The sequence below is a fragment of the Silene latifolia genome, chromosome 6, assembly GCF_048544455.1.
Source record: "Silene latifolia isolate original U9 population chromosome 6, ASM4854445v1, whole genome shotgun sequence".
In the NCBI taxonomy this organism is placed as follows: domain Eukaryota; kingdom Viridiplantae; phylum Streptophyta; class Magnoliopsida; order Caryophyllales; family Caryophyllaceae; genus Silene; species Silene latifolia.
The window spans coordinates 86,828,114-86,844,661 of NC_133531.1; the positions used below are offsets into that span (position 1 = coordinate 86,828,114).

General features: G+C 35.4%; 1 protein-coding gene across 1 annotated transcript in view; it reads left to right on the forward strand.

Annotated features, from left to right (window-relative positions):
* The window catches only part of LOC141658830 (chalcone synthase-like), a 75,868-nt gene extending 59,791 nt beyond the window's left edge, over positions 1-16,077 (forward strand). The window contains exons 2-3 of the mRNA XM_074465618.1: positions 4,901-5,326; positions 15,481-16,077. Of these exons, the coding sequence (XP_074321719.1) occupies positions 4,901-5,326; positions 15,481-16,055 (1,001 nt within the window). The 3' untranslated portion in view covers positions 16,056-16,077. The remainder of the gene's footprint in view (positions 1-4,900; positions 5,327-15,480) is intronic.
* The last annotated feature ends 471 nt before the right edge of the window (positions 16,078-16,548 follow it).

The window sequence follows — 16,548 nt, forward strand, 5'->3', positions numbered from 1 at the left end:
ATAATTTATAAAATAATGTAATACAAGTATATAGTAGTTGCCTTTTCATTTTTCATAATGTTAATTATTAAATGTGTAATAAAAGAAAACTAAAAATACAGGAAATGATTGAAAACATATGCTCTCAAAATGATGTCAAAAATAAAAAGAAAGAAAAATAAAAACTGCTTCTAATAAGGCTTGAGCCCAGATGGATTAGATAGGAGCCCAACAACTTTACCACTTCAGCACACATATTATGTTGCTAATATCACGCTTCCCGGTCATTTGTTGCACTTTCTCATTTTGGGATGTCTCAGTTAATTGTTATTCTTTCTATTTTAGGATTGCATTTGATGAACAACTAGTTTTGTGACCCGTGAACATCACGGGTTTGATTGTTTTTGTTCTTTTATTTTGCAGTATCGTTCATGAATGCGTTATTCGACTTGTTTGTCTTCTTGCTTATTATCTTGAAGATATGTTGGTAGGATACCTAAGCAAGATAATAGAGAGGGTTCTACCACAGTTTTCGAGGATAAGTATATTATAATATCTAAGGGGATTTGGAAATTTATTATATTAGAATAGTTGGAATTTGTTGGAAATCAGATACTCTTTATTGAACAACGACACCAAAACTCATGAACCCCTCATTTTAAAGAACATACGAATGTCCATTCTCTGATTTTGAAGGCTGGTATTGCATATAAATTAACTGAGAAATTGTATTGTCTTGTGTTTCATCATAGCACTTTAAACAACTTATTCATAGCACTTTAAACAACTTATTCTCAAAGCCTAGAAGCAAAAGTAAACACAAATTATGGGAAAACGTAAAATTGCATTCAAACAGTAGAATATTAAGTTTGCAAACTACTTTTATTTTGCTACGGTCCTCGTCGTGTTTGTCCTTTTACTGATTGTTGTCTTGTTGTGTTAATCACTGTCAGCCCCCTTTCTGTTTTTGTTCCCTGCTTTTTTTTTATGCTGTTTAGATTGTCTCTGGATTTCGAGGGCACTTGGCTTTGTCACGGTGGTTATTCAGTTCACTCAACATTGACGGCTTTTGGTATTCTAGTACTTGATATATTATTTTCAGTGTTGTTTTGGTGCGTTCTAAGAACCTTAGTCCCATTTTTATCCTGCAAAAAAACAAAAGGTTGGACACTTGAACATCTAATTCTATTCCTTATTACCTAACGTATTCTAATGAAAAAGAAATTAAAAATAAATTAAACATATAAAATATATAAATGAATGGATAATAATGATATTTTATAACTGAATTTTACATATTATCTTTAGTCAATTAGAGACGATATGAATAATGCTTCGAAAGCGCTCTTTTATACAACTTATGTTTATCTTACTAATTAGGCTAAAATTACAAGTTTATTTTCTTAAATTCAAAGGAGTTTGTTAAAAAATTTCAGAAAATAATACATTTATAATTCTTGTCGATTTGTCGGTCTTGCAACATCGTCCTTGTAAATTCAGTTGATTTCCAATGTATCGGGAAAGATATTATTGAAATAATTTTTGTATAACGAAAGACCTAAGTGATATACTTAAATTATTAGCAAGGAGTTGATGACATGTGACTTATACAAATAAAATTTGAGAATAAATACGCATTCAATAATTTTTAAAATAAATTTTGTGTGAACAATTTTTTAGAGGATACATGAGAAAATGTATATGTTCAACAATGACATCATTCTAGTTTCATTTCTATATCTCTTGTCAATTAGAGTCATCTCTATATCTGTTGTTGTTGGTGAACTTTTATGTGAGAAGCTTTAACGTCTATCCCGATGAATTCCAAAGAAATAAGGATGCACAATTTGTATTATTATACTTCCATTATTTTAATTATCACCTCATTTACTTGTGCGCAATAATTAAGATTCGGAAAACGTTTGCAATTGGTGGAGTAATGTGAGAAATTTACCCTTAAACGATGACATTTATTTGGTAATTTTTAAAAAAAGTTATAAGAGGCATTTGGTAAAAAGCATGTCCCAAAGTAGAAATCAAAGAAAAAAAAGTGATAATATAAAAATAGACAAAAAAAAAGTGAAGTGGGGTGATAAATAAAAAATATTCGTAACAATTGATTATGAGAAAAGAAAAATATATACAAATCATTACAAAAAAAAATAAACATTGCTCGAAGAAATATTGGAAGTGCTAGAAGAAAATATTTGATGGAAAACAAAAATGATTTAAAGGCTTGAAAACATTCAAAGTTAAAAAAAATGGATTGGAGAATGATCATCGGATTCCGATCAAAAACCATGCAAATTATTTACGTTGATCCGCATTAAAAGATCCAATTTATATTTTTGGAGCATATAACTTCAACACTTCCATTAAGACTTTTATAATCTTGTTTGTCGACTAAAATATTTGATTTATACCATGATTCACAAAATACAAGTTGAAGAGTACATGAAAAACTAATAAAGTGCACGAAAAGGTGTAAGACAATTTAGTACAATTTACAAAATTTATCAATTAATATTCCAAGGATTGGAATATATAATGTAACATGTCACTAATAATTAGAGATTCGTACTAAAAACTTGATATTGCGCATACACCATAATAATAAAAAAAGGAAAACTCAATAAAAAAAAAAAATATAATCAAGTCAAAAGATAATTGCAAAGAAGTTCCGTAACCATTATTTCCAGACTTCATGCAATGTTTTTGATATGTGAGTATGTCATCCTCCTACAATTTTAATACAAACACAACAATAATAATTAAATATGTATCTAACTCTTAATTAGTTCAAAACATAATAAGAATAAAAAAAATTTAAATAATTCAATTGGCTATATATGAATACTTTACCTACCAACTTTTTGGATAAAAATGAAAAATAGGATTGTTGTAATATTTATATAAGAAATTTTTTGTAATTAATTATCTAATTAATTTCAAGAATTTATTTGAGAGAAGAAGAATGTTTTGTGAACTAAGGGGAAGATAAAAAAAAATTATGGTGAAATAAATACAAAGTATAATAATTGTGGAAAAACCAAAAGACAATTTATTATAAAGAAATAAAAATTAAATGAATAGGTAGATTGATACCAAATTTATAGAGGAAAATAAAGAGTTTGTATTAATTTGTTTTTTGTATTTGCAACTAATATTTTTTATTTTGTTTGTATTTTATAAGTATGTAACACATGGTATTTAGAGATTAATTTTAGTTAGATAACCAAGTATCTAATATAATTGAATTATTATTAACTAATAGAAAAATTACACAAAAAAAATAATTAAATATTATTCTAACTCTTAATTAATTCAAAACATAATAAGAATAAATAATTTAAATAGTTCAATTGGTTATATATGCATACTTTACCTACCAATTTTTTGGATAAAAATGAAAAAGAGGATTGTTGTACTATTTATTTAAGAAATTTTTTATAATTAATTTCATAAATTTATTTATTTGAGAGAAGAAGAATGTTTTGTAAAATAAATGGGAGATAAAAAACATTATGGTGAAATAAACACAAAGTATAATAATTGTGAGGGAAAACCAAAAGACCATCTATTAAATAAAAGAAATAAAAACTAAATAAATAGGTAGATTGGTACAAATTTATGAGAGGAAATAAAGAGTTTGTATCAATTTGGTTTTTGTGTTTGCAACTAATATTTTTTTATTTTGTCTGTATCTATATTGTATAGATATAGATATAGATATAGATCATATTATAGATTTACATATGTATTCAATTTATTGAAATTGAGCAAGTTTATTGCAATAATATTTATAAAGAAGTTGCACATATAAATAATTTTAAATTAGAGTGATGTAAATTTTTATTTTTCGTTTAACCAATTATACTTTTAAAAATTAAAATGTCAATGTTCAATGTTAAGTATCTTATTATTTGCCCTTAATAAAAACAAATTCTTTATTATTTCATAAACAACGTAAAATTAGAATTACGTGATATTTATTTGTTACTTAAAATATCCTAAGAATAAACGTAGAAATTTGTATGAATTTTGATATTTAATTATTTTTTAATTTATCTAGGAATTAAAAATGCCAAAATTTAATGTTTTTTATACTAATTTATTTTGTATGTAAAAATTTTTAATCTGTGTATCGTTTTAAATGGATCATTATACGAACATGAATTACCATTTTAATTAAACACGTCACACTACATGGAGAATTGGTGACGTGGAATTTTGGTAATGCAAGGTGGCATTTAGTAATGTGAGGTGTCATTGTCTATGTGACCTTTAAAGTTTAGGCTTTTAATAGTATTTATAGATTTGGTCATTCACACACAATTTCATCCACATGTCATTTAGTAATTGACCCTCTTCTCTTTTCTTGGTCTTTGTGCCAAACCGAAGGACAACAAATGACCGGGACGGAGGAAGTACTTATCTTTTAATTACAGCCATCAGTTCGGGGTAGCAAAAGATCATCTTTCTCATTTATTTTTCTGAATTTAGGGTAGCGGCCGCTACCCCTTGCTACCGCGTGGGTTCGCCCTTGTTTATGGTTGCCATTTTCCTCCGCTTTTATTTAGCCCTAATACAAAACTCTTTACAGCTTATACTACTTATGTCTCCTTGTATCTTCCTTTGTTATGTGATTTATATAGATATAGATGCTTAGGCGAAAAAAACTCTAAAAACATGACACGCGTACAATTGGTTTAAGTGATTCTTGTTTTATACTTTTATATAGAAGATTTATAGATGTCATTTAGTTTTGCTCAACTTAAAGTGTTTGATCATACGGTGGTCGAAAAAATCGGGTTTGTTAACTAAAAAAATAACAACACACTTCTCGAGGTGATGAAACACCCCATAAAGATCTAACCTTAATGTCGCTTTGATCTCATTTGGGTATTATTACAACTTCTAGGTAAAAAAAGTGGAATTAGAAAGCGCTACATGCACTTAACAATGGAATTCATAAAGGATAAACCGCAAATATGTGATGAAAATGCCTCATCTTTCAACATTCGTGAAGACATACTTATAGAAGAGGTCCCAAAACTTGGATATGAAGCATCTCTAAAGGCCATAAGTGAATGGGGGCAATCCAAGTCTAAGATCACTCATATTATATTTTGCACTATATGTGGCATTGCCATGCCAGGGTGTGACTATGAGCTACTCAAACTCCTCGATCTCGGCCCGAATGTCCAACGATTTATGCTCTACCAACAAGGATGTTATGGAGGTGGTACAGTATTGCGCTTGGCTAAGCTTATTTCAGAAAATACTCCTGGCGCTCGTGTCCTCGCAGTGTGTTGCGAGATCAATACTATGTGCTTTCGAGCACCAGGTACTATTCTATTCCGGACTTGTATTGTACTCCATGGTAGCAATCTATGTGTATAGACACGTTGTTCTAATGTGTTCGAAATGAGATCATACTTTTGATCGAACCGATAGGATGGGATCGTAGGATCGTATGATCCTACAAATAAACTAAAAGACATAATTAACATGTTAATTATGGCAAAATATCGTGCTAATTTTCAGAGCACTAATATATCGAAATTTTCCAACAAATTATTTCAATTAATAATATAACGAAACTCATTAGGGCTAGTTCAGAGACGGTTCTCTCTAACACAATGGTTTGCTCTTCAATTTTCCTTATGGGTTTTTCTTAGTGATACGCCCTTGTATTTTTCTGAATGTTTTCGGGCATTCATTGCCGGTCTCAAGCCCGGATAAAGGAGGAGGGTTGCGGTAGGTCTGTGGCAGCCAGCATAAAAACTTAGTCACATTTTATGGACATGAATCGGAATTTGAACATCGTTGGAGCGTCTCCTCAGAAGCGACGCGCTGCACTTCTTAGACCCGGGTGTAGTGATAAGTATGTGAGGGTTGTTAGGTCGTCGCCCGGAAGCGACGCGCCATCTTTACATTTGGGGGTGGTGTCAAATAGGCAAGGGTGCGCTACATCTTCTAGACCCGGGTGTAGTGAAAAATATGCAAGGGTTGTTAGGTCGTCGCCCAAAAAAGGCGCGCCACCTCGAAGTATGGGTGTGGTGTCAAATAGGTTTGGATCTAGGAAGCATGGTCAAGAGGGGGTAAAGAAATCAGGACATGACTTTAGGAATGGTAGTAGGTTACGTTTTGGTACTTGGAATGTTGGCTCTTTGACAGGGAGATTAGCTGAGGTAGAGGAGGTTATGAAAAGGAGGAGAGTGCATATAATGTGTCTACAAGAGACAAAGGTGGTCGGAGATAAAGCAAGGGTGATAGCGCCTTGGGGTTATAAGCTTTGGTATACGGGTAAACACAAAAGTCGTAATTGAGTGGGTATTGTCATTGATAAAGATTACATCGATGATGTGGTAGAAGTATCAAGAAAGAGTGATAGGATTATGAGCATTAAGCATGTAGTTGGGGATGAGGTGGTGACTGTTATAAGTGTTTACGCACCTCAAGTAGGTTTGGATGCGTCTTTTCGACGAGCCTTGGAAGAGGTTGGAAGAGGTTGTAGAACGAGTCCCTATTGGAGAGAAATTGATCATTGGTGGTGACCTCAATAGGCATGTGGGTACTAGTCGAGTTGGCTTCGAGAACATTCATGGGGATTTTGGGTTCGGGGAGAGAAATGAAGCAGGAAGTGACATATTAGATTTTGCTTTGGCATATGACTTGGGTGTAATGAACACTTGGTTCGAGAAAAGACATTCTCATCTGGTAACTTATATAAGTGGAGGAAATGCTAATCAAATTGACTTCCTTTTGGTAAGGAATGTGTGGAGGAAAGAGTACACCGATTGCAAGGTCATACCCGGGGAAAGTGCCGCAACACAACATAGACTAGTGGTGCTTGATTTTAGTGGTAGGAGAGACTTGAGGAAGAGAAAGATAATCGGCGAGGCACGTATCAAGTGGTGGAAGCTACAAGGGGGAAACCAACAAACGTTTTTGGATAAGGTTGGAAGTAGCGATATTTGGTCGGATTGCGAGGGGAAAGATATTGATGCAACGTGGGATAAATTGGAGCATGTTGTAAAGGATTTGGCGAGGGAAGTGGTAGGGGAATCTAAAGGAATAGACCATCAAGTAAGGACACATCTTGGTGGAACGATGAGGTGAGACAAGCGATAAAGACTAAACGTGAATGCTATAAGGTTTTGGGGAAATGCATGAGTGATGAGAACTTTGAAAGGTACAAGGAGGCTAGAAGAGCTGCTAAAAAGGCCGTACGGGATGTGAGGGAAAAAGTTAACCAAGAAGTGTATGCCAGGTTGGAAACGAGAGAAGGAGAGAAGGATATCTATAAACTGGCTCGCATAAGAGACCGAAAGACGAGAGATATTGGGAGAGTTAGATGTGTGAAAGATATGGACGACAAGGTTCTGGTTCAGGATAACGAAATAAAGGCTAGATGGAGTTCTTACTTTGCTACTTTATTCAATGGACATCAGGAACAAGGTTTTGGAGATGTAGGGGTAACACCAAGCATGGTTAATCGGGAATTTGTGCGTAGAATACAAAAGAGTGACGTTAGAAAGGCGTTAAGGAAGATGGGGTCAAAGAAAGCAGAGGGACCGGATGGTATACCCATAGAAGTTTGGAGGTGCTTCGGGGAGAAAGGGATCGAATGGGTAACCATGCTCTTCAACAAGATTTGGAGGAGAAGCACTCTTCTCCCTTTGTACAAGAACAAAGGTGATGTTCAAGAGTGTTCCAATTATCGGGGAATTAAACTTATGAGTCATACGATGAATTTATGGGAGCGGATAATCGAGCAAAGGCTTAGGATATGTGTAGACATCTCGGATAACCAATTTGGATTTATGCCCGGGAGATCGACTATGGATGCGATTTTTATCATGAGACAGTTGATGGAATACTATCGGGACAAGAAGAAGGACTTGCATATGGTTTTTATTGACTTGGAAAAGGCATATGATAGGGTACCAAGAGAAGTACTTTGGTGGGCTTTGGCGAGAAAGGGTGTGTCTCGAAAATATATTGACCTCATAAAGGACATGTATGAGGGGGCTACTGTAAGTGTTCGCACTAATGTTGGGAGAACGGAAGAATTTCCCATTACTATCGGGGTGCATCAAGGTTCCGCACTTAATCCTTTTCTCTTTGCTATAGTTATGGATGAGTTGACAAGGGATATTCAGGACGACATCCCTTGGTGTATGATGTTTGCTGATGATATTGTGTTGATTGATGAGACGAAAGAGGGGGTGGAGAGAAAGTTGGAATTGTGGAGGCAGACTTTAGAGACTCGTGGGTTTAGGCTGAGTAGGAGTAAGACTGAGTATTTGAGATGTGAGTTCACTAAAGTGGTGGGGTTGAGATCGACAGAGGCGGGGAGTATTATTTTCGATGGGAATGTTGTTGAGGGGTCGGATTTCTTCATATATCTAGGATCTATTATTCAAAAAGATGGGGGAGTTAGACGGAGATGTGGCTCACAGAATTAAAGCGGGATGGTTGAAATGGAAGAGTGCTTCAAGGTTTCTTTGCGATAAAGATATGCCCCAAAGATTAAAAGGAAAAATTTATCGCACGACAATTAGGCCTGCCTTATTTTACGGTTCCGAGTGTTGGGCCGTGAAACATTGTCACATTCAAAAGATGAGTGTGGCGGAGATGCGCATGTTGACGTGGATGTGCGGACATACAAGGAAAGATCAGTTAAGGAATGAGGTGATTAGGGAAAAGGTAAAAGTGGCGCCAGTAGAGGACAAGATGATGGAAAACAGACTAAGATGGTTTGACCATGTGAGAAAGAGACCTATGGACGCACCAGTTAGGAGGCTGGTGACTTGGAGAACAGAAAAGGTCACTAGAGATAGAGGAAGACCGAGACAGACATGGTTGAGAGTGATAGAGCACGATATGAGATTTCCGGGGCTTGAGGAGAGTATGGTGACGGAGAGGGCACAATGGAGGGAAAGGATACATGTGGATTTTTAGTATTTGATGTTTTTTTGACATATTTAGTGTTTTTATTTAATTTAAAGAAATTAAATTATTTATTCTTCTCTCCTTTATTACACCTTTTTACCAACCACTTTCTTATAGATTTTACTTGATTTACTTTTAAGGCATTCCGGATCCTTAATTCTATTTCGATTTTTAAAATCGTTTTAATCTTTTCTCTCAATTTAAATTTTAAGTTTTTATAAAAGAAATCCGGAATTCGATTTTAAAACCCCTAAGTTTACCTTGACTTTCCATTACATTTTCGTTCTTCCTTTTTGTTTTTCATTTTCCCTTTTTATTCGCATTTTGAGGCGTGCGTTCACCCATGGATGGTTCGAAAGGATGATTCATGTCAGCCGACCCCAAATCATTTTGGGATTAAGGCTCTGATGTTGTTGTTGTTGTTGTTGTTGCTTGATAGTATCTCTAGGTTTTTTAAAAACATCAGTTATTCCTTTAATCTTAGTAAAATGTTCTTAAAATATCAAAAGTACTAAAAGTAAAGTATTTAAACAGATCATTTTTGTAAGGAAAATAGGTTTACGATTGAGTAATGATATTTATATAAATGACATGACAAGTTATTGCCAAAAAATCAATCAAAATTGCGTAAACTACACATTTAAATGAGTCGAATTAGAGCATTTTGGGTATTTTAAATGTTTTCATTAAGTTAAGGACTACCACTGTTATTTTTAAAAGCGTGGGTAGCACGTAGAATTCGAAAAATAAAAATAAGGAATACCATGTAAAAAAACCCTTATTCTCTCTGACAAATGGTCAGGCGTGGTCGATAAGTAAAGAATCATGACATTTGACAACCGACTGCGGATGTATATATCATATATGTAAGCCTTAATCACCAGCTAATTCTTCATCAGGCAAACCTACGTTAAATAATGTTAACAATTCCGCTTTTCGACAATCTGAATTCTAGATAAATTAGGACAACTTATTTAGTGTCTTCCTGTGAATCTGTGATTGATGCAAACTCTTCACTCATTTTTAATACTGTTGTTAAGCCATCATATAAACTAACTGTTCAGTCCCCCTTAAGCTTGCTGTTAAGGATTGAATTTCATATGCAGCTAGGAAAAACTGAGATACCACTACCACATATAACGTTTTTAAAAAGGTTTGCTAACTTTTTAAAATAGTGACGTGACCATCGATTTATGTAGTCGTAGGTTTGTGCATGATAGGCTGTGCCTATCAAAGTAAATTTATATTCACTTACTCAATTACACCATTAAATATAGTAATATAATGGACATAAGGGTCAAATTCACAGAGAAGGACTAATTTAACTAATGGATATAATGATGTAGAGTAAAACAATCGTAAACTCCATTAACCCGAGATACTTTTCGTACAAAAAAAACCTAATATGACTGGCGACTGCGAGGCAACAAAAAAAGTGACTTGCAGCCATTGATTAGGGCTCTTTTTTTCGTTATTATGGCAAGAAATTCTGCTAAGAAATCACGTAATGGTCAAAGATCCATCCCTAAACGTACACCACCATCAAAGAAGAGTAGTTTTGACCGTAATAATGAGAAAAAGAGAGGACCTGATGAAGAAGATGTGATACGTACGAAGCCTATGCATGAAGTACATCAACTGACTGGATTATCATTTGAGGATGAAGAAGACCCATCTACCAACATGGCATGGGTTACACAACGAGGTAAGCAACCTGATGCAAAGAATGATGAATGTGTCTCTGTTATTGTAGAGACCCCTGTTCTGAAAGACGTCAATGAAGATTTGCTTGAATTTTCCAATGATGATATTAAAGAGGAGGTTGAATATTGGAATCAGGCAGTGTATTGTTTTGTGCTCGATGCTAACCCTCCACGGGAGTGCTTAATGGTTTTATTCATCGTGTTTGGAGCAAATATGGTATTGATAAGGTATCTTTCTTACAAATGGGATGTTTTTGGTAAGATTCAAAGAAATGAAAGACAAAGATGCAGTGCTTAATGCTGGCTATCATATGTTTAATAATAAGCCACTTATAGTAAAACCATGGCAGGTGGATGTGGATCTCTTGAAGGAGGATGTCAAGGTGGTGCCTGCTTGGGTAAGATTGCATGGACTTCCGTTGAAGTTCAGGGGGAAATGCCTCCCATCCATTGCAAGCCTGGTCAGAAAATATGTTAAAAAGGATGTAGCCACTAAGGAGAAGACGAGATTGGGATTTGCTAGAACTATGGTGGAACTGAATGTGGGACATAAGTTTCCAGACTCTGTTAAGTTTAAGGATGAACATGGTAAGATTGTTGTGCTCAAAGTTGAATATGAATGGAAACCAAGCATTTGCACAAAGTGTAAAGGCATGGGGCATGAGGATAGAAATTGTAGGAAAGAGTTGTAGAAAACACAGCCTGTTCGCAAAGTTTGGAAGCCTATTCCAAAGCCAGCTGCAAATACCCCTGGGCTTTATGAATCCGAATATCCTGTGCTGAATGCAACTGTAAATTCTCCTGGGAAAAAGGTGGCTACAACTCCTAATAATGTCCAAACAATTCAGCCACAGGAGAATTGCAAAATTCAGGATGACAGTCCTACACAGTCATCTAATACCTCAGAAAAGTTAAATGATCATCAAATGGTGGTAGTTGAAAATGGTAACCCTCCTATCCAAAGCAGTAATAATGAATAACATAGGATTTTGGAATGTTCGAGGGTTAAATAGTGTAAATAAACAACAAATAGTGAAAAGTTTTATTAATAAGCAGAATGTTGGTCTTTTTGGTTTACTAGAAACAAAAATTAATGCTGGTAATGTGAGTAATATTTCTCAAAATTTATTTGATGTTTGGTGTGTAACTACCAACTGCCGTACTCATAAGGGTGGTAGGGTTTGGCTCATTTGGCAACCAAGTCTGTTTGATATTTTGATTCTACAGTACAATCCTCAATTCATTCATGTTAAGGTTACTGTGATAGCTTCTCAGCAAACCTTTTATCTTACCATGATCTATGCCTATAATGATGGAGCTGCGAGAGTTGACCCATGGAGCTGGTTGAATTCCTTTGCTTTGCAGTGCTCTGGACCTTGGGCACTGGTTGGATATTTTAATACTGTCATAAGCCCGGATGAGAGGATGGGAGGACAGACAAAGCAGGAGGATATGGAAGAGTTCTTGAATTGTCTGGGTAATTGTGGTATGGTTGATATTCAGGCTACTGGTGCTTTCTTTACCTGGAACAATAAACAGGATGCTGAGCATAAGAAGTATAGTAGGCTTGATAGATTTTTAATTAATCAAGAATGGTTGGATAAGTTCCCTGATATGGCTGCCCATTTTCATCCAGAAGGATTATTGGATCATACTCCTTGTGTGATTAGTAATATGCATCTTAATAATGGGAAGGCTAGAAGTTTTAAATACTTTAACATGTGGAGTAATGCCAGTGCATTCTTACCAAAAGTGAAGTAAGTGTGGGAGAGACCTGTGCTAGGGACAAAAATGTTTTGCATAGTTAAGAAATTGAAAGGATTGAAATATAGTCTCAAAGCCTTGAATAAAGAATGCTTTTCTGACATTGAGAATAAGACTAGCAAAGCTGCCCATTTGTTAGCTGACATTCAATTACAGATTACTGTTGATATCCATAATTCTGGTCTTATTGAGAAGGAAGTGGTCCTTATTTCCGAGCTTCAAAATTTGACAAAAGCCAGGGACAGCTTCCTCCAACAGAAATCAAAAGGCCAGTGGCTGTAAGATGGAGATAGTAATACAGCTTATTTTCATAATGCTATCAAGAAGAGATGTATGAGAAATAGAGTGATCCAAATTGAAGATCAAAAGGAGAAGGTCTGTAAGGACACTGATACTATTTAGAATGCTTTCCTAGAATACTACAAAGATCTGCTTGGTAAAAGAAGTCCTACTGATGTAGTCAGACCTGCTGTTCTGGCCCATGGCAAGGTCTACAACTCTGAACATATTGAAGTCCTTAATAGCAATGTCACTTATCAAGAGGTTAAACGGGCTGTTTTCTCCATCCCCAAGGACAAAGCTCCAGGCCCTGATGGATACTCCAATGGATTCTTTAAGGATACTCGGGAAATGATTGGGCATGATGTATATGAAGCTATTGCAGACTTCTTCACCACAGGTCAATTGCTTACTCAGATTAATGCCACTAACATTACTCTTATTCCCAAGTGTGATAGGCCCACTTCTGTTAAGCAATTTAGACCTATTGCTTGCTGTAATAAGCTCTACAAAATCATCTCTAAACTACTTTGCAACAGATTGGCTCTTGTGCTCCCTGACATTATCCATGACAACCAAGGAGCTTTTATACACGGAAGATCTATCATTGAAAATGTTTAATATGTCAGGATATTGTGCATATGTATGCCAGGAGTCATGTCTCCCCTAGATACCTATTCAAAATTGATCTTCAAAAAGCATTTGATACTGTAGAATGGGATTTTGTAGAACAATTGCTTTATGGTCTAAATTTCCCAAGTCACTTTACAAAGCTTGTTATGGCCTGCATCAGATCAACCTCTTTCACTTTGGTTTTGAATGGTAATAATTTTGGATATTTCAAGGGTTAAAGAGGGATTAGGCAGGGTGACCCAATCTCACCACTTCTCTTCACCATTTGTATGGATTATTTGACTAGATTGATTACTTTTGCTACAGCCTTCCTTTTCTAAGGCTTCTGGCTTGAGTATGAATAATACAAAGTCTGAGATTTTTTTCAGTGGCATGACAACTGATCTAAAAACAGATATAATGAGAGTAATAGGGTTTCCAGAGGGCAAATTGCCTTTCAGATATTTGGGGGTCCCCATTCAACCTGGCAAACTGAGCAAAAAAGACTGCAGCAGCTTGACAGAAAAGATGATATCTAAGATCAGAAGCCTAGGAATAAAAAAACTATCTTATACTGGCAGAATCACTCTTATCAATTCAGTGCTGAATACTCTTCATAGCTACTAGGCCAATATGTTTTTAATACCTAAGTGTGTAATAAAGAGGATTGAGGCTCTAGGAATAAAAAAACTATCTTATGCTGGCAGAATCACTCTTATTAATTCAGTGCTGAATACTCTTCATAGCTACTGGGCCAATATGTTTTTGATACCTAAGTGTGTAATAAAGAGGATTGAGGCTATATGCAGGAATTATATTTGGGATGGGAGTTCTGAATATCACAGGGTCCCCTTAGTGGCATGGGACAAGGCTACTCTCCCCAAAGATACAGGTGGACTTGGCATTAAAAAGGCTGAAACTTGGAATGTGGCAGCTGTAGGGAAACTGGTTAATTGGGTGTATTGCAAAGCTGACAGGCTCTGGATAAAATGGGTAAGTAATATTTACCTGAAATCCCAGGACTGGCATTCTTAAGACAAATTGAAAGATGGTTTCACTGAGAACTGTTAGACACCTAATGCTAAAGGATACACTGTCAGAAATGGCTATGCCTGGCTCAGTACTCAATAGCCTAAACTGGATTGGTGTTCTCTGGTATGGAACAGCTGGAACATACCCAAGCACTCAATCATCACCTGGCTCATTATGCAAGAAGGTCTAAACATTAAAACCAAACTGTTTCATTTAGGTTTTTGTGAGGATAATCTGTGCCTACTTTGTAGAGAACTGCCTGAAGCTTTTGATCATTTGTTCCATGAATGTATCAATAGTTGCAAGATCAAGGAGGTTATTGCCAGTTGGCTTGGAAGAACCTTCCCTACTGTCAATCAGCTTCAGAATGGTAAAAAAAGCAGTAGAGAGTGAAAAGTTATGACAATGTTACTCAATGTTTTCCACTACACCGTCTGGTACCAAAGGAACTCTACAAGGGTTAATCTTTCAGTGATGAGGCCTGAACTCATAGCTCTTCAAATTGAGGAAACTGCAAGGAGAATAGGACATAGCAAAACTGGCCCTGAGTTGGGTCACACAACAAATGGCTGGTTTAATTACTCTGATTTGTAATTTAGCTTGTTTGTTTTGGGTCTGATTTGTTTGACCTTTGGGGGTTTTGAACCCCAAGCCTCATGTATATTGGATTGGTTTTTGATATAATATATATACTCATATTTCATCTAAAAAAAACTCCATTAACCCATATTTCAACTTAATTACTCTCAAATGCAATTAACACCATGAAATAGGAATGAATTATACAATTATACCTCTAAACGCTACTTATTCCACCAATAACTTGCCTAAATCCACACTTCTATACTCTACTAAATCCGTCTTATTAGTAATATTAAGATTATACTTTATAGAACATTAAGACAAGTATATTCGTGTGATCCTAATATATTAAGATCATACCTACGATTATGATCTGATCTGTCTGCACTTTTTGGACCAAAGAATTTTCTAGAGTATTTTACAACTGATTCTCCAAATGAATAAGCCATTGTATTGAACACGAAAAGATACAAATAAACATGTACTGTAATAGCCTTGAAAAATATATATCGACTTATAAATTTATGTTGATGTATTTTTCTTTACTACTTTATAAATAATCTAATAGGTGAACGTGATATGGGTTCTATGGTGGGGCATATCCTCTTCAGCGATGGTGCAGGCGCGATGATTATCGGCTCAAATCCGAATGAAGCGATTGGCGAGAGACCTATTTTTGAAATGGTATCAGCTTTCCAAAGTCTAATACCAGATACTAAATGGGGCGCTGGAGGACAATTAAGAGAAACAGGGTTAAACTTCTATTTGTCAAAGAAACTCTCCCAAGTGCTCGCAGATAGCATTGAAAAGCCACTACTTCAAGCTTTTGGTCCATTAAATATACATAATTGGAACTCTATATTCTTCGCAGTTCACCCGGGTGGACCGGCAATTTTAGACAAAATGGAAGCTCGACTCGGGCTAAAGGATCATAAATTAGAAGCAAGTCGGCACGTGTTGAGTGAATTCGGGAACATGTCGAGTACAACAATCATATTTGTGTTGGATGAGATAAGGAATAGGTCATTTAAGGAAGGTATGCCTACAACAGGCCAAGGGTTGAATGATGGTGTTTTGATTGCAGTTGGACCCGGAATCACTATTGAAATCATCGTGCTTCGTAGTTTTTCCATCAATATTTAATGGTTTGCATGTTTTTGTCATGAAAGTTTACTTTATTTACTTGTTTTATTTTATGTCATAGTTCATTTGGTTAGTGCATGTGATAAATGTCTACCAATGAAAAATAATTTGATTTAATACTCTTACATAAATTTAGTTTGGTTATGATATGTAAGAATAAAAAAATTAAAAAAATTCATTTCGTATAACCCATTTTATGTACGCATATGTACAATTATAGATACCGTAGGCAGGGTTAGAAAAGGAAGGAACTCCAATACACACAACTTCCATGGTTAGGCCACCCGGTCCAGCCAGATTATACCGAAGTCACCTAATTCACCCTCTATTTAGGTCGCCCGATTATATCCGAACCTTGCCTGGTCAAACACCCTTTTTGTCGATGGAAGTCTCACCAAGCAGCCCTCGAACCCCACAAACTAGAGCTCCTAGCTTCCGAAATCCCACACCTACGTAAACACCCACTAGGTCTCATGCTGAGGTGATCACTCTC